General features: G+C 40.1%; 2 protein-coding genes across 3 annotated transcripts; one reads left to right on the forward strand and one right to left on the reverse strand.

Annotated features, from left to right (window-relative positions):
- Window positions 1-296: 296 nt before the first annotated feature.
- Window positions 297-8,184, reverse strand: polm (polymerase (DNA directed), mu). Of its 2 annotated transcripts, none has more exons than XM_056402718.1 (11): window positions 7,766-8,184; window positions 6,807-6,984; window positions 5,476-5,574; window positions 5,204-5,374; window positions 5,027-5,098; window positions 3,535-3,655; window positions 3,314-3,446; window positions 2,418-2,520; window positions 1,922-2,302; window positions 1,754-1,837; window positions 297-788 (listed from the first exon to the last, which is right to left on the reverse strand). In XM_056402718.1, the coding sequence occupies exons 1-11, from the start codon at window positions 7,942-7,944 to the stop codon at window positions 597-599; spliced, it is 1,713 nt and encodes a 570-aa protein (XP_056258693.1). In that variant the 5' UTR covers window positions 7,945-8,184; the 3' UTR covers window positions 297-596. The 2 variants fall into 2 exon arrangements, with proteins under 2 accessions (XP_056258693.1, XP_056258694.1); XM_056402719.1 differs by having other exon boundaries at window positions 297-793; window positions 7,766-8,178.
- Window positions 8,185-11,840: 3,656 nt separating this feature from the next.
- On the forward strand, window positions 11,841-21,365 carry gnsb (glucosamine (N-acetyl)-6-sulfatase (Sanfilippo disease IIID), b). The gene is made up of 13 exons (XM_056403486.1): window positions 11,841-12,121; window positions 13,416-13,475; window positions 14,428-14,631; window positions 15,827-15,892; window positions 15,986-16,084; window positions 17,340-17,507; window positions 17,604-17,686; window positions 18,470-18,588; window positions 18,687-18,790; window positions 18,908-19,009; window positions 19,091-19,201; window positions 19,282-19,392; window positions 19,468-21,365. The coding sequence occupies exons 1-13, from the start codon at window positions 11,936-11,938 to the stop codon at window positions 19,615-19,617; spliced, it is 1,563 nt and encodes a 520-aa protein (XP_056259461.1). The 5' UTR covers window positions 11,841-11,935; the 3' UTR covers window positions 19,618-21,365.
- Window positions 21,366-21,795: the final 430 nt, after the last annotated feature.

A 21,795-nucleotide genomic window follows, 5' to 3' on the forward strand; every position in this document is an offset into this window, starting at 1 on the left:
AGCAGCAGATTTAATCACGTCACTCAGTCACTGTTCAGGAGGAACCGGCCTGTCTGTCTGTCTGTCTGTCTGTCTGTCTGTCTGTCTGTCTGTCTGTCAGGACCTGGAGATAAGTGGAGTTTATCCAGTTTTAAGCCACATTTTTACATTTAGGTCGTATTTTAACCGGATGAAGGATTTTAGTCAGCGGACGTTATCAGAGAAAAAAGCTGAGCCAAGAAGACAACAACTCCCAAGATGCCACGCTGCTACCCAACGTGTCTCGTTAGAGAAATGTACATGCTGTGCGTTTGAAGCTCAATTCATCCACATTTTATTATAAAATACAATCATGGCACAAACAGATTGTAGAGTTCAGCAGGTTAAAACAAACGCCTCCGGACAGGAGCTCGTATTTCAGAGGTAAAAGTAAAGTCACAACATTTATGATCTCGGTAGACACCGACACTCGGCTGTCAGTTCATTAGGAACACCAAGCTAAAACTAAAGCAGCAGTCCTGCAGTGAATTCTCCTTCATGACGGTTCTTACTGTTTCAGAGACGTGTTTAAACTCATGTATCTGTTACTCAAACTTCCTGGACGCTGTTTAATTGTCTCACGTTACCTGCAACAACACGCCACCGGGCTGCGTTAACCCTTCCTCCTCCAGGTGATAACCCTCACGTTGCTCCAGCAGAAGCAGCAGCAGCTCGTCATCAGGTCTCTTCAGGCGTTTCTCTCCGACGGTGGGATGAACTCCAGCCCCAGGTGAGCAAAGATCTCCTGCTCTGACGTCGCTCTCAGATACCTGCTCTGAGAAACAGAACCACACAGCAGCTGTAAAATGGACTGGATATTCAATTTGATTTAATCTCTGCATCATCTCCGAACGCCGACGAGACAAAGTTTGTTTTTATTCTCCAGCACCAATAATAATAAAGTTCATTCAAACACTTAATGAGACTGAAAATCAAAACGGTCTATTCTTACAAAGACCTGCTGATTTGACCCGACAGCACATGAAGCGTCAGGCTCAGAAAATAAAGATAAAAACGTGTTTATTTCTTTCTGAGGAGTCGACGTCATGTCTGACCTGACGATGGAGACCACGTCCTTTATTCTCAAGCTGCTCAGCCACTTAGAAATGAAGGAATTACAAAGGTCTGTGATTGTCTCTGAGGCTGTTTGTGTGTTTATGTTTGTTTGTTTTTTGTCAGACTTCCTGTTTAAATAAAGGTTTATAACCATTCGCTCATGGTTGAATTAGAAAGTTATTAAATGTAAAATAGAAACTGCAACTCCAAAACCTTTGTCTTTCTTGAAGAGAAGACACACCTGAAAACTCAGGCATACATGAAACGACAGGAAACAGGAAGTAGATTGTCTTCTCTGCAGGTGATTATACCACGAACGAAGAGCAGCAGAGACAGTTGTAGCTTTAAAACAGAGACTGTAAGTGAACAACAGCTGCAAAGACAACAAGGTCAGAAACACTGTCATTCATTCTCATGTTGTATTCACCACTGGTAGTCCAGGCTGATGAGAGCCAATCAGGAGAGGCCGTGGGTGTGACCTCATCGTTTTCGAATGTCTCAGTTTCTGTCCATCCAGATACAACACAACCCCAGAGTTTTCAAAATAAAACTAGACTTGAAAACAAGTCGTGTGGACGGCAGGAGTAAACGAAGCAGAAGAGATGAGTTGTAAAACTAAGAAACCAACCGTGTGTAAATGAACCACCTCCTCCTTATTTAATAAAGAAAAAGTATTTACCTGTTTATTGTCATAGAGAGCGTGGCTGCTCAGAGACATGGTCTTCTCATGTCCCGCCCATCGTCGCAGCTCTCTCTCAAACAGCTGCGGAAAACACAAAGCCAGCGTAAACGTTAACACTGAGCGAGCTCGCCGTTAGAAGGCGGAGGTCAGATATTAAGAGGTCACCTTGGATCCGGTCCAGCCCAGCAGAGCGAAAGCGAACTGGCTGATGGGAGAAACCACCAGGTCCACTCTCACAGCTCTCCACGGTCTGTGTCCGGCAGGTTTCGTCTCCTCCGGTCCTCCGTCCTCACCAGACACGAGGAGTCTCTGTTCGCCTCCGTGGATCTGACTCCGAGAGTCCGAGTCTCCGGGACTGCCCGAGTTCGCCGCCGCTGTGTTTCCTGTCGGTGTCCCCGGGTGTCCTGTTCCTCTTCCCTCGTCCTCGTGAAGTTTAAAGATGGAGAAGCACCTCTCAAAGCGGTCCATGTTGGAGGCGGGACGAGCAGGGCCGTCCTTAGACTCCAGGTAAGAGTTTCTGGTGGTTTTCTGGTACAACAGGAAACCCTGCAGAGACAGAGAGACTCTTCACCTCGTCTCATGTGATCAGTTCGGGATTAAAATCAGCATCAAACCAAGAGTTTCTCCTCACACTGACTGAAGCAGCAGGCCGTGACCTTACCTGTGACTCCAGCCGGGACACCACTTTCGACATGAGTCCGTCCTCTCCGCCTTCCTCCGGGTGGGTGATCAGGAAGTCAACGTCGTGGCCGGTCGGCTTCCCTCTGAAAAAAAGAGTTTCTATTAAACAGCTGAAGTTTCTTCTGACGACATCCTCCGTGTCACTCCTCATACGGACGCAGGACTCTGCTGGAGGACGCAACGATGCTGCAGGTTTACGTTGCCACCAACCGGTTTAGTTTCAGCCTCAGCTGTCATCGCCATGGAGACGAGGCCAGTCGGACATCATCGATACAGTTGTGAACAAACACAGAAAATGGAAACAATATTTAAAAGTGAATTTATTAAAGTTGTAAAATCAGTTTTGAGTTTCCAGCCTCTGTCGGCGTCGCACATCGCTGAATTTAGAAAGTTCTGTGTTTGGATGTTTCCTGCTGAAATGCACCTTGGGAGTCGTAGTTAAGTGTCTCCAACTGTGCGGTCATGTGACACGAGTCGAGTTTTCATCCAAGTTCGGTGCAAATTTTAAGAGAATTTCAAGAAAATTCGCAAAAGAAAATGCAATTTGATCCACAGTTCCATGGTTTCAAGATACTTTTATTCCAATATCTTTAAGAGAATGTAAATAATTAAATGAAAACAAGTAACTTTAATATGTTACAGAATTTCATCACAGCTTCAAACAGTAGAAGTCACATGTCGACCCTGTGGTGCGAAGCCTGCACACTACTCCAAACCACAAAACTGACGTTAACGTTTAAAACCTCATCAGATTGACACTGACACCGACCTGTGTGTGTGTGTGTGTGTGTGTGTGTGTGTGTGTGTGTGTGTGTGTGTGTGTGTGTGTGTGTGTGTGTGTGTGTGTGTGTGTGTGTGTGTGTGTGTGTGTGTTACCTCCTGAATCCTCCGGTCAGAGTGACCTGAGCTCCTGGTGACACAGAAACGACGGCTCTCTCCACGACCTCTGCGATGGCGTCGGCCTCCGCCTTGGCGACGGGCTGGTTGAGGTCGTCGTAGTGCTGCAGACCTGAGGGACGGCAGCGCACGTGTCCAATCACAGAGACAAACTACATGAAATATAACGAATCTACACGCGAAAACGCCCGGACACACACCTGCCTGTTGCGCTCGGTTGAGTGTGTGTCCTGAGTCCTGCAGCTGCTGCAGAGTGTGTATTCCCTCTCTGATCCATCGCTCCGCTGTTTTTGGTCCGACTCCAAAAATACCTGTTAACACCTGAAACACACATTAGATTAGATTTAAGAGGATCTGGATCCTCTTTATAAACATTACACGAGTCTACACGCTGCTGTTAATGAAGATTAGAGGAGAGATTTTACTCTATTTACTTGTTTAGTTTGTATTTAGTTTATATCTAATTATCCCTGTTTCTCTATTTCTTATTATTATGATAAAGTTCTGAGGTACTTAGTTTACTTGAATATTTCCATGTTGTGCTGCTTTATATTTCTATTCATAAAAACTTCTACATTTCAGAGGGAAATATTCTTCTTCTTCTTACTGCACTAGATTTATCTGATGCTTTAAATACACGTTCCTTCAATGAATCAGAAACATACAACAAAACAAAAAATGATCAACAAATCAATTACAATGTGTTATTGGTGAAGACAAGATGAGAGTTTATTGATCCCAGGCTGCAGCTGCAGTACATGAAGGAGTAACAACCAGCCCCACCTCTCCCAGCTGCAGGGTGGAGGAGGATATTGAAGGTGCGACAGTGTGGTTCACTGATGTGTTTTTATTTTCTTTTTATTTCCTTATTTTATCGATGGTTTTGTTGTTTTTCATGGGATTTACTCACAATAATGATCCTTTAATGCGACTCAACACAAGTCAGTGCTCGAGCAGAGCCACTAGGTGGAGCTAAAGAGAAAACAAGAGGCACAAACAACTCGTCTGTTCAATGAAAATATAATTATTTAGCTTTAATATAATTTAGCAGATAAGTAAAAACTCAAATCAGAATTTCTTGGATTATTAAGCTTGTTTAATTTCTGACACATCCTGTGTTTAAGATGCTGCAGTTGGTTTAAATGAAGCTACACAGACGACAGAAACGAGGTCCCTGAGTTTTGTGGCACTTTATCTCTTTTGTGTCTTTTGAAGCGACAGATATTTGGTTAAAATGTTGTTAATGGAAAGTAAAACGTGAGGGATTGAGGGGCGGAGGCAACGCTGACGAAGGACCAGTGGCTAATAACTGTTGATGACATGTTGTTAATGAAAAACTGACACATCAACAAGAAGAGAAACTTATACAAACAAATAAATCCATCATCAGGAACCAGAGAGTTTTGATTTCTTCTTTGTCTGTTTCTGTCAGTGTTTAATGTTGCACGTCTTCAGAAGAAACTGAAGCTGTGTTTGCTTTCGACCAACGAATGACGAGACGTTGACATTTAGATTTTTTCCTTGTCTTGTTTTCAGAGCATGAGGAGGTAAAATCAAACCATTAAACAAGACTTTTTTTTATCTTTTAATCTTTAATTTTTCTTAAAACCCCTCAGACGCTGGAAATCACTGTGATAGATCATAGATTTGATACTGCTGCGTTTAAGTTTGTGGGAAAAGCAGCTGACAAACCTTTAGTGCTTTATATCGCTCAGACTGCTTCGTAGATTCGACCTCAGCTGATGCTCCAGTCTCCAAAATGTCCTGCAGGAACAGAGGATGAAAAACAGGATTATCATCATTATTATTATTATTATTATTATTATTAGCTCTAAAGAAGGTCAGAGAGATGCACTTCACTCCCCTCACCTTGATGACTCTCAGTGAGTGTTCTCCGAGACAGGGCAGCCCTCTGAGCTGCGTCACGCCCGTCACCGCTCCGGGCAGAGCCTTCATCACGGCGGCGGCTCGACGGAACGCGACGCTTCGTCCCTCCTGGTCACTGAGCTCAGCGTTTTCAGCCAGGAGCGACAGAGCGTCCTGAGACGGAGAATCATTTATACAAGAGACGTTTCTTTATCAGCTGACGTCAGAGCTGCAGGTGAGAAACATGAGGTCTGTTTATGGGGGGGGGGACATACAGTGAGGATGGTGTTGTGGTTCTCCAGGGTGGTTCTTCTCTGACAGGCGTAGCTGGGAACGCAGAACACCACCACCTCAGCGTCATCCGTCCGCTGCTCCTGTGATTCAACAGTCGGACAATTACTGCTGAAAACCAAGAGCTAGAAGCATTATGTAAAATTCACATGCAGCTTTTCTTTTCTTTTCTTTTCTTTTCTTTTCTCGGGGTTGAAAAAAGAAACAAGAACAAAGCTGCCACGGTTTTTGTTTGCAGTCCTTGTCACTGGTTCATTTCACAGGAACAGTCCACATTAATAAACATCACTGTAAATGTGCCAGAGGATGTTTTTCATCTCTGGACTCATGAATATAAGAATTTTAAATTAAAATGAGAGAGACAGTGAGTTCAGTTATAAACATTCAGAGCAACAATAAAAAGAGAAGAGAATATTAATGTTGGTTAAAAAAAACATCAGACAAGACACTAATTTAATAAAACATGCAACGCAGAAGCACATAACTCAAGACGTAAATAAAATATAATATATATATTAATGAATAGTATAGTAGTAATAATAATGAATATTAATGTTAAGAGAAAAGTAAATTGAATAAGAAATTAGTAGATACTAAATGCAAACATAAAATATATAAATCATTCTTAACAAAGCCACAATTAAAGACTGATTATTGAATGTTAATTAACCTTTTCATAAATGAGCTGTAATTAAACTGTGTGTTCAGTTTTCTCTTCTTCTGCAGAAGCTTTTTCTCAGTGGGATATTAAAGTGTCTCCTCCTGCTGCACCTCTTGTAAACTGGTCTCCAGTTGTTCTTATATTTGACAAAGCAGAAGTCAAACCACTTATAATCTGACATGTGAGAAACATTTACATATAATTACTGACGTCCTACATTCTCCTGATCAAATGATTCCTCTGACACACGCCGTCCAACAGCAGCAGAATCTTTCTATCCTGCTCCAGTTTAGTTTTCTTCTCTAGTCCCACATTTATTTATTATATTATTTATTATAAATGTCAAACACTGTCTTTCATTTCAACTGGAGATTTGAAGGATTTCACATAAATAAAACAAAATCTTATAAAAGCAAAATCACACATATTTTTGCAAATGCAAGAGAAATCCAAGTCTCTGATTGGCTATTTACTGCTCTAAGCATACATGTGAACGTACAGGTTGCTCCTGTGCGTCACTTTAAATATGAGTAAGAACAGTTGATAAATGTCTCTTATTCTTCACGAGTGTAAGTCTATTATATGAGCCTCGATTTCCCACAATCCTCAGGCTCAGAGAGCCAATGGTATTTAGTTGTTGGGAGTAAAACGTACCTGTAGTTTATGTGTGTCCAGGATCTGGACAGGAAGTCCTGCTCTCATGCTCTCTGTGTACCAGCTGATGTCCAGGAGGTGAACCGGGGTCCGGCCTTGACCCCTGCCCTGAGAGTCCAGCCACGTCCTGACCTCGAGCCCCGAGTTGTTTTCAGAAACGACGTGTGTGACGCTTTCACTGTGAAGAGACGACGTTCAACAAACAACACAACACAACACCTGATGTAACGCACAAGCTGACGAGCTTCCTGATGAACGGAGTCACCATTTTAATTGTCAGTTAATCTTATAAGTGTTTTTTATCTAAGAGTAATGTCGAACATTTAATTATGAGGATTTGCTGTTTTTCTCTGTTGTATATCTTATGTTGTATTTAACATCTGCAAGTTTTAGACGAAAAACGAGATTTCACTTCTGTGTCTGACACTGAGGGAATAAGACGTGATAAATAAAATACTTTCTTTTCTCCTCGTTTTTTTAATTGAACAAAAACACGACATAAATAACAGAAGATAAACAAACCAAATAATGAACACTAACACATAACATTACAACATCAATAAGGCTCCACAACCTGAATAAGATATTAAAGAAAAACTGAATAAATAAAACAAAACAAAACAAAACAAAACATTTCAGATTCTGCATTACAAACTTATATAGTTAATTCTGTAGCTAGTGGAGCACAAATTAAGGATCTTATTCCAAGATAGTATTAGTACCTTTATTAAATTTCTCATTTTATGAATCTAGATGTTATAACAAATTATAAATGTGTGTCCTTACAGAAGGTGTTTCACATCCAGCACGTTTTGGTTAATCACCATATATTAGCTTATTCTCCTTTTTGTGTTTTCTTGCCTCTGTAGTATTTTCATTTAAGTTTCTTTCTGAGTTATTTACCTGTAACTTTACTTTTGTGCTGCTGTGACACATGATAAAAGTTGATCTCCTCTTACCTGAACAACTCCTCCACCTGAAATCCTTTCCTCCGACCGAGCTGAGAGAGGAAAGCTCGTCGACTCGCTCCCATCTTTCTCTCCAGCAGGAATAAAACCACCTGAGGGAACTTGTTTGGTGCTTCAGGATTATTGTCCCCGACATTAGAGGAGACTTTTCTTCTCTTTAATGGCACCATGGTTTACTCTGCGGTTAAATGAAGCTACAAACACGTTACGTCCATGTTTGGGTTTTGTTTTTTTGGCTAATTTTGACATTAGCCCCATTCACTCCTCTCATACATTAAACTTCTGTTGCTAGCTTGTTAACGTCTGTGTTGCTAGCTTGCTAACTTCTGTGTTGCTAGCTTGATAACTTCTGTGTTGCTAGCTTGTTAACGTCTGTGTTGCTAGCTTGCTAACTTCTGTGTTGCTAGCTTGATAACTTCTGTGTTGCTAGCTTGTTAACGTCTGTGTTGCTAGCTTGCTAACTTCTGTGTTGCTAGCTTGATAACTTCTGTGTTGCTAGCTTGTTAACTTCTGTGTTGCTAGCTTGCTAACTTCTGTGTTGCTAGCTTGATAACTTCTGTGTTGCTAGCTTGATAACTTCTGTGTTGCTAGCTTGCTAACTTCTGTGTTGCTAGCTTGTTTTAATGACGTCCGTTAATATGAAAATATAATTATTAACCATTAAATGTTACGAGCGACTTCAGTTCAGGTGTTCACCGGGACTGTCTTTATTTTCTGAGGTAGGTTAGTGACACAAAAAGCAGCAAACTTCTGTGCAAGAGTGCAACCGGATGCAGCTGTGCGGTAGAAGCCGACACCGGGAGCACGTGACCAAAAATAATTCCGACTGGAAACAGTCACTACGAGCCCAGACTGCCCGGTATGGAAGCCCATCTGTGTCAAAATAATGAAATAAAATAGAATCGAATAGAATAGAATAAATATATTTAAGAATAAATAAAATAAAAATAATTATGTAGAGGTCATTCAAAAACAACAAATTACAATCAAACAAAAACACAGAAATGATCAAACACAGGAATCAAATAAACAGAGATAAATAAAAAATTTAAGTAAATTAATAAAAGCACAGAATATTTTGATAAAAATTATTGCACAGACAACGAATAAAATACAAACAAATAAAAGCCAGAGTGTGGCCATGGTTGTCTTCAATGACAATTGGATGACAATTAAGAGACTGAAGTAAAAAGATGGAATTTTTGATTGTATTTTTTGACCATGACTTATTATTATCTCATAATTTTGGCATAGTATGTCATAATCTTTATGTAATACCTCATCATTTTGTCTCATGTCATAATTCTTATTTAATATCTCAAGAATTCTTTTGTGGCAAGTAAAAAATTTGAAATATTTCTAACTTTTGAATTTACTAGATGCTAATATTATTTTTCTTTATTATAAATTTTACTCTGTAACTCAAAATTTTGTGTCATCATCTCATAATTCTGAATTGCTGTCTCATAAATCTTACTTTTACCATCAGTACTTTTATTTTTATGGGTCACCTGATAAATCTGAGTGATCCAGAAATGAATATTACGTGAGGAAAGTTTGGATACACAGAAAGAAAGTTATGTAAATGACAGAATTTTTGAGGGGAAGTCACTGTTTGGCAGAACTGCTAACAACAAGGAGCCCCAACAAGACACTTTTTTGTCCCCACTGGTTTAATCTTTAATAATGCATAGATTTATATAAACTTCTAAGGGAAATGTTTTAAGTGCAATTAGAATCTGTAAAGTAACTTCAGCTGTCAGGTGAATGTAATAGAGGAAAAACTACAATATTTCATGGTGGAGTAGAAGTAGAAAATGCCTCAAAATGCTAAAGTTCAGTAAATATACTCACTTATTATCACTGAATGTGGCTGTTAAATCTTCCACTATAATCCCATCACAGGTGCAGATGATGAGGTTGAGGAAATGTCGGATATCTACAATAACCTCCATCATCTCTGAGTCTACTATCATCCCAGCAGAACACCTTCACCTGTCGCCTCATTTCACAGTTTGACAAGCAGCAGTGAGGCATGACCGAGCTCACTGTCGCTGCGTGACTGTTCAACAGCTGCAGAACAACTATGAGCTGCAGAGCTTGTTGAGACATAATTGGAAATGTATGGATCATGTAATTCTCCCTTTTCTTCATTATAGTGTCAAACGTGAGTCATCATCACTGCACAATATGTCAGAGTACACTGTACTCTGCAGAAACTTTAGTGGATTCACTTTATTGAAAGTGTTTGATCATAATAATTTAGGAAAAATCTGTAAAATAACAGTTTTTCTCCGTATAAATATTAATGAAACTTTCTGTAAATGTATTGTTTTTACACTTTATTTGAATTAGGATATTTTACTTTAATTTTACAGTTTTTGTTTGGCACAGAGGGGTCAGGGTGACTCTGGGCTTTTCCTGCAGAAATATCTCAGAAATAGACACATAATATCTACAGAGATGCGAAACCAGCACAGGTAAACTCTTGAGCTGTGTCTGAAATCACCCACTTGTCCTTAGTGGACAGTGAATTGAGATTTTTTTTTGCACTTTTTATAGACAGATATAGAAAGATAAAGTGATTTGGGACACAGCTCTAGTCTTGTTTATTTCAGGTCCATCAGTACAAGGGAAGTGCTCAAAGATTGGGTTGATTAGAAATCAAGAAATCTCTCCTTCAAATAGGACGGTGCTGTGAGAGATAAGTACTTGAAGAAGAGCCACGTGATTAACCTTCTCTGGCACAAAGTGTTCTCCAGAGCTGTAGTTCTCAAAGTGGGGTGCAGGGACCCCCAAGGGTCCTTGAAGGGGTTCCTGAGGGTCCCCAGCAAAAAGATGAATAATTTATTTTCATTTTAATTCCATCCATAAGTAACACGATGACAGAATGTGTGAATAATTTGTTTGTTGGTTTCAAACACTTTCTGTAATAAAATATCTAAAAGACAAAATCTTATCAGAGGGGGGGGGGGGGTCTAATTTGTGTCAGTTTAGGTCCTTGATGTGAAAAAGGTTTGAGAACAAAGACACATTAATGATGCGTCACTGCCTCTTCCTCGTTGGTAAGTTGATCATTACAAACTCGTTGTTTGTTTTTTTAAACCCACAAAACTATTTTTAATTCTTCTTATGTATGGTGTAAACATTTTCAAGAATACTGTATATAATTTACTCAGGATGTAGCTTATGTTTATATTTAGAAGAAGAATATTAGTTATATTAATTAGTACTCTGCTGTCAAAACTGCTAATGTCCAACATTAAACCTTTATTATAACTATGACGCTGCTTGAGGGAAATTGGTGAAAAACACACCAAAGATTTATGTTCATATATGATTGAGGTAATTTAGAGACTGTGACCACCAGAGAGCACTAACAAGTTTATTAATCAACCATAAAATATCCAATTCAATAAGTGAATTTAAGGATTCCTCATCTGAAAAAGTTTTTACATGTCATGTGCTTCTGTAAAAAACAGATTACGTTTTTAATAACAACTTTATACTCCATATATGTAGTATAGATTTTTATATTTAATAGATTTAATCATTTCTATTATTTTTTCTTTCTTTTTATATCAGATTCAATATGATATAATGTAATATAATATTACAATATTAAATATTAATATTAAATACTATAACTAAACAATCTTGCAGTAATAATATATATAATAATAATAATTATCAATTCATGATGTATTAATATTAATTCATACTATTTGTATTGGTTTTACATATAATTATATATTAATGTAGACATATTATATTATATTATATTATATTATTAGATAAATCAATTATGCATATTATTAAATGGGATTATAGTAACCATAGTAACTTAGTATCCATTTCCTTTATAATTAACGTCATGTATTTTCGGTGAAGTTGTATAAAGTCCACGCTGAACAACGTGTTCTCGGTCCTCACTCCTCCCACTCAGTCTGATCATATGACCGACACTTGACTCCACTTCCTCAAACTCTGAAGCTTGCAGTGTGTTTGTCCAGCCTGACCACACACGCGCACTCACACACACACACACACCCCCCCCCCCCTCCTCCTCCTCCCCCCCGACCAGGAAACGAAACAGAGCTTCGGTTAAAACACGGACAGTCGTCAGTGTTTGGAGCAGCAGGTCCGGAGCTGCGGGTCCTGATGGCGGGTCTGAGGAGCGGAGCCGGAGCGACGACACGCCGGCAGAGAGGACAGCACGCAGCCCTCACTCTCCTGACGCTGCTGTGGCCGCTGCTCACCTGCTGCGTCAGGTGTGCGGACAGCGTGAAACCCAGCAACATCATACTGATCCTCGCCGACGACCAGGACGTTCAGCTGGGGGGGATGGTGAGTCCAGTCACATCAACTGATCCCAAACACACTAGTTCACTTTCCAAGCTCCTACCTGTGACACGCGCTCCTGAGTGTGTGTTACAGGTGAGTTTATGGTCACATAGAATTAAATGTACAGTCACCTTATCAGACTTTATGGCTTTTATATATCACCTTATCATCCATAAGATATAGAAACAGAAGCTTTAAGTTGGACAGTGGAGGGAGAGTTAACTGATGTTGCTTTATGTCTTTACATGATTCAAAATAATATAATGTGGAAAATAAAAATAATAAGACTGAATGAAGCAAGTAGAAGTAAAATACATCAAATTAAATAAAAATTAAGCATCAAAAAGGATAAAAAACTTTCTCTTATATTGTTTGTGTTCTCAGCCAGTGGTGGGAGAAGTATTAAGGTGTTTTACACAAGTAAAAGTAGCAATAGTACACGATAAAAATACTCCATTAAAAGTAAAGTCCCATGTTAAATAAAAGAAAATAAGTATTTGCAGTAAAACGTACTGCATCATACAAAACGGGCCGATTCACTGTGTCATATTTGTCATATTGTTTGAATAGTATTACTTACGTATAAGCATTATTTCAATATTGTCATTGAGCTGTAAGAATCAAAAGTATAAAATATAGATACTCACGTAAAGTACAAGTACCTGAAATCTGTACTTAAGTAAATGTACTCAGTTACTTCCCGCCGCTGCTGTCAGCTGTGAATGAGTCCTTAGAAACTGTAACTGACCCCTTTCAATGTTTCCCCCATGATTCATTTCTCTATCAATTAATCCATTTTGTATTAAATAGTGGAAAATGACGACTGCAGTTTTTCAGACTCCAAGATGTTTTCAAATAGTTTATTTTGTCCGACCAGCTGTGAAAAAAACATCAGTTTTCAGTAAATCTTCAGCTCTGAGCAGCTGGAACCAGAAATATTTTTGCATTTTTGCTTGAAAAAATCCACTGAAACAATGAATCAAAGCACCAGATTCATTTTTTGACTAATCAGATCTAGACCTCACACTGGCAGATTAACTGACAATGAAAATAGTTGTTCGTTGCAGCTGCTCTGAGGTCGACACGGGAACAATACACTTTATTTATGGAGGTGAACTGAGTATAAGAAAAGTCTGATGTCAGGAGTCAGTGGTGAAGTAAAGACCCTCAACTTCTATTAATCAGTCGATCAGCGAGCGACTCATTTGAAAACTGTGTTGGGGAATTTGTCTTGTGCTTGTGTTTTCTTGGTTTGAATGTTGGTTTCCACGTGTCTCTTCTTGTTTCTGTTCGTCAGACCCCGATGAAGAAAACGAAAGCTTTAATAGGAGAAGCAGGAGCGACATTTGTGAACGCTGTGAGTAAATTCACCAACTGTTCTGCTGCTTTATGCTTCTCCACTACATTTCCCCACCGTGGGACGAATAAAGCGTTATCTCATCTTATCTTATTTCAGACGGAAGTATTGTGAAGTACTTTTACTCCACTACTTCTGTCTGCCAGCTGTGATTACTTAATGTGTTGTTAAAGATTTTTGGCTCGTGACTCTTCAGTGTTTAGCTTGAGACACATTTCTAAACCCAGAACGTTCACATTTACACATGGATCTAATTTTTACGTGCAACACAAGCCGAACAGGGCGCTGTGAGCAGCTCCCCCACACACACACTTCTTCTCACATGGTTTCATTTAGGTGAATATTTAAGGCCCAAATGAGTCAAATTCTCCAAATACTAAGTCAGAATTGTGAAATACTTCAATAAAAAGAGAGATAGTACGTCAACATGTAGAAATATCCAAACTGAAATGTACGAGATCAAAGATACTGAGTCAAAATTATGACTCACTCTCTCATAATTCTTATTTACTATCAATACTTTTATTTATTTTCTATCATGTCTCACTTTTTTTGCTTTATATTTATTTATTTATTTATTTATGTTTATTTCTTTGTACAAAAAAGTGGATAAAAGCAGCTCAACATGAAGCAACAGTAAAATGCTGCTGAAGCATCAATGATGAGACTAATGAATATTTACACCTTTGATTTTTCAAGTATCACTTTACTTTGGAAACTTTAAGCATTAAAAGTAAAAGTATTTTTATGTTGTTGTGCTGCTGCTGTTGCTGGAGGATCTGAGCGCTGCTCTCACCTGATTACATGTGTTCAGATGTTGAAACTGGATGAGTTACACATCCTCCTTTGCTCTCATGTTTCTTTCATCATTTCTTTTTTTTTTCTTTCTCCCTCCTCCGTGCTCCTGTTGTCGTCTTCCTCTTATCGCCGCTCTCGCTTCCTCCTCCTGAAGTTTACAGTCACGCCACTGTGCTGCCCGAGCAGGAGCAGCATCCTGACGGGTCGGTACCCCCACAACCACGAGGTGAGGAACAACTCCCTGTCCGGGAACTGCTCCAGCCCCCTGTGGCAGAAAGGTCCCGAGTCCGAGGCCTTCTCCGTCTACCTCAACAAACAGAAGTACCAGACGTTCTTCGCCGGGAAATACCTGAACCAGGTCTGAACACGCGTCACTTCACTCCATCTGTTTCTAGGGAAAGTTCTGGTGCGACATGAAGCTGCTGATTCAAGTAGAAACTCAAATCGAAGATGAATTTACAGCAGTTTTTTCCCTGATTCAAACTTTCATCGCATCCTGTTTTGTTTCTGCATAACAAAAGTTTTATGATCATCATTATTAAAACTGCTGGTGAAATATTTTAACCTTTGAATATTATTATATTAAGTTGTAATCTGTGTAAATCATCCAGTCTTTGTCGAAACATCTAGTTCACCCTCTGGGGAACACGAATGTCCAACGATATGCAGAAAAAATGCACAAAATTTCATCCGAACTTTGAGATTTTTCATTCTGGACCTGCCTGACATTGTTACTGTGCTGGGTATGATAATTAAATAAAAAGATGTTATAGGTCAGAGGCAGTGGGCGGAGTTTAAAACAACACAAATAAACCTTTCCTCAGACCACTGAGGGCGGGGGTGTTTTAGCACCCTCAGCTGTCGTACTTCCTGCAGCTATGAGCTTCACACTTGAAGCCTTTTATCAAAATGATGTGTCATGGCTCTGTGGGTGGAGAAATCCACCTCTCTGGACAGAACTGCTTTATTTTAAGGCTCCATAAAATCCAAAGTATTTACAAATAATCTCCTAAAAAAAATTTGCTCATGAAAACCTTTTCATTTGATGTTAATTTTCCAACTACAGCAGCACTCATTAGACTGTGTTCCTCCACCCAGGACGAATAATCCTACACGTCTGTCCAGCTCTTAGAAAAATAAAAGGAAATATGTCCTCTGACTTTTCATCTAGCGCCATCATTAGCATGCTAACACACTAAACTATGACTGTGAACATGGTAAACATACATAATGCTTAGCGTCAGCATGTTAGCACACTCACATTAGCATTTAGCAGTACAGCAGCAGAGTGTTTTCTTCTTAGACTAATGTTAAATCCTTTTGTATTTACTGTATATCTGCTCTATAGCTTTTAATGTTTTTTATTTCTGGTTCAGCGCTCCTAATTTTTTCGTCCTTCAGTGTTCACCAAGTTCAATTTGAGACTTTTACAGACCTTTTTAATATCACATATAATCAAATTTAATTCCTGCTTCACTACACACCAGATTTGTACATGCTAACGTGCTAAAGTAAGATGTTAAACATGATCTAACTGTCCCTTCTTCCATCAGTATGGGAGGAAAGAGGCAGGAGATGTCAGCCATATTCCTCCTGGCTGGGATCAGTGGCATGCATTGGTGAGTCTCACACACACGCATGTAAACACACCTGCTGCACATGCACACATGTGATTTCTCCAGATGTCACAACCTGTGCTGTTTGACTTGCAGGTGGGGAACTCGCAGTACTATAACTACACACTGTCAGTCAACGGCAAAGAAGAAAAGCACGGAGACAGTTATGAGAAGGACTACCTGACAGACCTCATAGTGAGTAGTGATCACACTGTCTGCTCGTACTGAGCCTGTGATCAGCAGTATTTCACATCCGCAGGGACATTTATGTAAGAATTTATGGGAAGAAAAGGGCTGTTCACCTCCAACACGTCTGAATCAGCTGCTGTCGTATAGATATAAAACAGCCAGTAAGTCTTCTGTCGTCTGCCAGTCAGCACAGTGGAAAGTTAATCATCAACAATCAGACAGTGAATGAGAAATGAAAGAAAAGAAGTTGGTGCATGTCGTTTAGTTTCTATAGTTTTATATTTTCGAGTGTTTAAGTGAAGACTTTTAGCGTCTTTGTGTTGGGTTGTGTGAACTCTTCTGTTTCATGGTTTCATGCAACTGCTGCACGTCGTCATCCTCATCAGGTGACACATGAGTGTGACTACTCAACCAGCTGCCAACGTATTCTGCTTTAAATATAGTTCATGAGAGCTGAACTTCCCCTTTTTCACCTGCACTGCCAGCTGTTAGCTGTATCAGCAACAAAGGCCGTAAAAAAACACACTTCTTAAAGAGGTACTCCACAGCAGGGGGACACTGTGGAGCTTTGAGCTAAATGCTAACCAGCTCATGCTAGCATACTGATATTTAGCAGGTATAATGTTGAGACCATGCTGAGTTTACTGTGCTGGTGTTTGCTAATTATCACTCAGCACAGAACGGAGCTGGGGCTGATGGGAATGACATTAGTATTTCAAATATTTGGTCATAGACTGAAGTATTGGAAATGTTTCGATTCATCCTGAGGGGAACATGAATGTACAAAGTTTTCATAGCGTCAAATTATATAAAACGTTTTAATGCAAACTATAAAAGTATGAACTCAGTCAGCGATGTGTCTTTACATCATATCAACAAATGCTTTAGGATGTTTCGCTCTATAAGAAATCTAAATTAAAAAAAGAGAGAAAATAATAATAATAAGAAAAAAACAGCTAAAAAAGTCAAAACAAAATGAACAAATCTAGTTGGATGGACTTAGTGATGGTCATAATTTGAGTTGAGCTGATTAGCAGCCAAAGACAGATCTCACAGTGTGTGGGACTCACGTCTGCAGTAATAGCATGTGTTCAGCCCAGTGCTAATCACACATCCTCACAGATGCTGCGAGTGCACAACCCTCCATGTTCCTGCAGCTATTTTCCTTTTACACACAAATCTGATCCTGGGTCTGTCAAACAAACATGCTGTTGTTTTCTCAGAGTTTCCGTTTCAACAGTTGATGTATTTTGCGTCGCAGGTGAACCGGTCTCTCCACTTCCTGGACGACAGGAGTCCGCAGCATCCCTTCTTCCTGATGCTGTCTCCTCCAGCTCCTCACTCCCCCTGGACGGCAGCCCCTCGGTACCAGAAGGAGTTCAACAACGTTAAAGCTCCTCGAGGCGGCAGCTTCGACAAACCGGGGAAGGTACGAACCAAGACGACGTCAAACATCATGAGGTTTAATTCCTGCTTTTAAAAAATTGTTTTGTTTTTTTACAACAAATCTCTGTGTGTGTTTCAGGACAAACACTGGCTGCTGCGTCAACCCATCAACCCCATGCCAAACAGCTCGCTCACCTTCCTGGATAACGCTTACAGGAAACGGTACGTCTCATAAACAGCCCCCCTTTTCTTTAGCCGTGCTAGTGGCGAGGCTCTGTGGTGATGTACAGGTGTACTCCAGGACCCCATGACATCACTGCTGGGTGTGGTCGCAGGTGAAACACACCTGACACTTTGAACCAGAGAGGCAGTTTTTAAAGGATCAGTAATCAGATCGGATCCTCTCTCTTCAGCCTGCTGGTGCTGCAGCTCTGCCTTTTTATTGTACATTGTTATTGTATATATTATTTCTCTTTTATCTTATTTATTTTACATTCTGTTTATTTTCTTATATTATTTCTTATCAAATTTTCCCCTTGTGCTGGTGAATTTGAATTTCCTCTGAGGGGGATCAAGAAAGGTTCATCTTATCTTATCTTATCTTATCTTATCTTATCTTATCTTATCTTATCTTATCTTATCTTATCTTATCTTATCTTATCTTGTCGCTAATTCATGTTAATTCTCAGTCAAAGATCATCTGTTCCATTCTGCAACCACAGTGTTTTGTGGTTCTGACAGCAGCAACAGAGTGAGACATCTTCTCTCTAGATGATCGCTTCAGGACGTAGCTTATGAAAAATAAAGTGTCAGATTAAATACACTAGCAGCTACTATTTTAATGTGCCATTTATAATCAGCATTTAGACTGTACAGACTCTTTATTAGAGTCACACACCTGTTATGAAAAGAAAAAACTTCAGACTTCACATTTGAAATGAATTTGCATTAATTAGATTCAAGTGGAAACTAAACACAAGTGAAAAAATAAACTGTCTCCTGCAGGTGGCAGACCCTGTTATCAGTGGACGACATGGTGGAGACGCTGGTGAAGAAACTGGACAGTTTGAAGGAGCTGGACAACACCTACATCTTCTACACGTCAGACAACGGTTACCACACAGGTGTGAGCGCGCTGCGGTTAAAGCCCCGCCTCCTCTGGTCGTCAGATGATGTAATACAGTGACCTCCTCTCTAATCACCTGTCCTCACTGTGCTCCAGGTCAGTTCTCTCTGCCCATCGACAAGAGGCAGCTGTACGAGTTCGACATCAGGATCCCGCTCATGGTCCGAGGTCCTGGCATCAAACCAAACCAGACGCTGAAGGTCACGTTTCTTTTCTTTCCTCTTTGCATGTAAATGTTGCTTTGGCTTGTGTTTGTTTTTTTTTTTTGTTTTTTTTTTTTAAATGTATTTAGATTTTATTTATTTTGACACCTTCAGGCTCCCGTATTGAACATTGACCTGGCTCCGACCATGCTGGACATATCCGGCCTCAACCTGTCCTCTGTGAATGTGGATGGCCAGTCTTTCCTCGGTCAGATGGTCAGCTTGTTTCTTCTTCAAACCTTTTCCCCACACGCTCACTTCATTTTCTGAACATTAACTGAGGTTTTCTCCGTTCAGGCTCCTTCGCTGCGTAACAGCAGCGCTCGTCCCTTCTTCCTGGTGGAATACACCGGAGAGGGACACCCGACGACGGACCCCGCCTGTCCCAAATTAGGCCCTGGACTGTCTGTGAGTGCAGTCACATATTTCAGTCTGGACCAAAGTGGTGACAAAACTAAGCTCTAACTTAAAACTTTCATTTTCTTCAGCAATGTTTCCCAGACTGTGTGTGTGAGGACGCCTACAACAACACCTACGCCTGCGTCAGGACCCTGGACGGCGAACACGACCTGCAGTACTGCGAGTTCGCAGACAGCGAGGTAGAAATATTTTAGAGACACACTATTATGTTATTTTGTGAAAACGGCTGTGAAGCTCCGTGTTTCTGTCCCCAGTCGTTCGTGGAGGTGTACAACCTGACGTCGGACCCCCACCAGCTGGAGAACATCGTGAAGAAGGTGGATCCCACCGTCCTGCAGGCGATGAACCAGCGGCTCATCAAGCTGCAGTCCTGTGTGGGTGACAGCTGCCGTGACATCAAATGAGGAAGAGGAAACGGACCGCGGCGCCACAGAGGTTTTCACGTGCTCCTGAAGCTGCCAAACACTCACTTCAGTAACCTCACAGAGGAAGGCGGCGCTGGTTTGTCTGGTTTAGAGGCGACTTTTACCACAAGGCCTTTTTCACAGAAGACATTTTGACCCGTCTGTTGGAGGGAAAGTACAAGAATGAAAGTCGATGTAGCTGCTTCAGTTTCAGGGTCGTTGTGTTGTGCATGCTGGCTCACTGTCAGGACTCACTGGAACACTTCAACAGAACAGGAAGAGTCTGATATTCTGGGAAATAATCTTATTCGCTTTCTTGCTGAAGCTCAGTAATTAACCTGCAACTCCTCGTTAGTTTAATTTGTTTAAGTGTGAAATGGACACATCGCAGCTTTATGAGGGTTTATGTGTCGGACTGTTTCATGATTAGTTTCCCGTCTATCAGCCAGAGAGTGATTAAGTGAATTTCCCCAAATGATTTTCCTTGAATGTTTAAACACTTGTACTTTCTTTTTCTGACAAGTCAAAATGTCTGCAGTGAAAAAGGCCTATTTTTTTTTTTTCCTGAGCTGTGCTCATGTATCACAACACACTTTCACAAGCTGTTATATTTCCTTTTAAGACACAGGAAACGTCTGATTGACGGCTGTCAGTGAGCCCATGCTGGCTGATGTGTTTCTGTGGAGATGCTGCACTAAACTCACTGTTCTTTAAAATGTTCCTGAACATTTAATCAACCGCAGAAACACAAAACGTCGCCAGTGTTTGTCAAAGCTGAAGATTTAAAGTCTTACACAGCCAGAGATTCACTGGTACACTGCAGCGCTCTGTGATCCGCTCATCTCTTTAAAGGAATAGTCCAACATTTTAGGAAATCTGCTTATTTGTCTTTCACACCACTCTCACGTCTTCCTGTTTCCTTTAAAGATGCCTAAACAGCTGGGAGTTTAGCACAGCACATGAGGCAGTGGGAAGAGCTTGGCTCTGTCCAGAGTTAACACAATCCACCGATTAACTGTCATTTACGTCTTATGTCTTTTTCTTTTTTTTTTAATTCGTACAAAAACTGAAGTGTGAAAATGACACAGGCCAGAATACGTGAGGGGCAGGAGTCTCCACTGGTGACCTGGCAAGAAAGAGCCTGATACAAACCTCCCTCTCAAACTGCAACTTCTCATTTTCATGTGAGATTTTTAAGAAATTAAACAGAGGTTTAGTTAATTAGTTAGTGAACTTTAGAGCCAGTGTTTCCATTCTTTATGCTAAGCTAAGCTAACTGGCTCTGTCTACACATGTTGTGTCAATCTTTTCTGACTTTGTGGCAGATTTCTTAAAATGTGGAACTGTTCCCTTCGAATCTGCAGCTCTGTGTTTTAAAGATGAAATCCTGCTCGTCATTTTATCTCTGCGGCACTTTCAGTGAAACAAGTTGAGCCGACGAGAAATAATTGGACTTGTTGTATTTTTTTGTCCAATTATAAAGTGGACTCAGCGTTTTAAACTTTTAATCCTGACGTGTGTCTGTGACAAAGTTTTACACTGAGTATTAATGATAACATTATGAGAGGAGGGAAGAAGTGGAGTGTGTGTTTTTGGGAGGATTCATCAAGGGAAATCTTTCATGGTAACGTTGGAAATGGAAGTTTAATTTGTGTGCCTTGTTATCTGCACTGATGAGGTGCACGTGCCTTAAATGTGAATTTATTTGCACTGTGATGAAACTGATTAAAGATAAATCAGAAAAAGCATTTCAGTGGAACTGCTCATTTGGATATTTCAAAACACCCTGAAGTCTTCTCCTTAAGGTTTCCTTCAAATGTTCTCTAGTGTTTAAGGTTTTCTCCTTAATCTTAAATTTCAGGAGCCGGCTGCACAAAACAACTTAAGTTTTTTACTTTAGTACGACACTTAAGGTTTAATTTCTCCTTAGCTGAGGGAGTTATTTAAGGGTGTTGCACAAAATTGATAAAAGGTTTCCTTAGTTACGGATTAAAACTGAGACGTGTCCAGCTCAGGATGAGATAAGCCAGATAATAACCAGGTTATTCTTTCCTTCAGAGCCACAGAAGACATTATATCTGTGTGATTGCCCCTTAAATTGGTCAATATTTATAATATTAAGTATAACAATGATAATCTTCCTGTATGAAACAGTCCTCTGCTCAGATGCTGTTGTAC

Source organism: Seriola aureovittata, chromosome 18 (assembly GCF_021018895.1).
Source record: "Seriola aureovittata isolate HTS-2021-v1 ecotype China chromosome 18, ASM2101889v1, whole genome shotgun sequence".
In the NCBI taxonomy this organism is placed as follows: Eukaryota; Metazoa; Chordata; class Actinopteri; order Carangiformes; family Carangidae; genus Seriola; species Seriola aureovittata.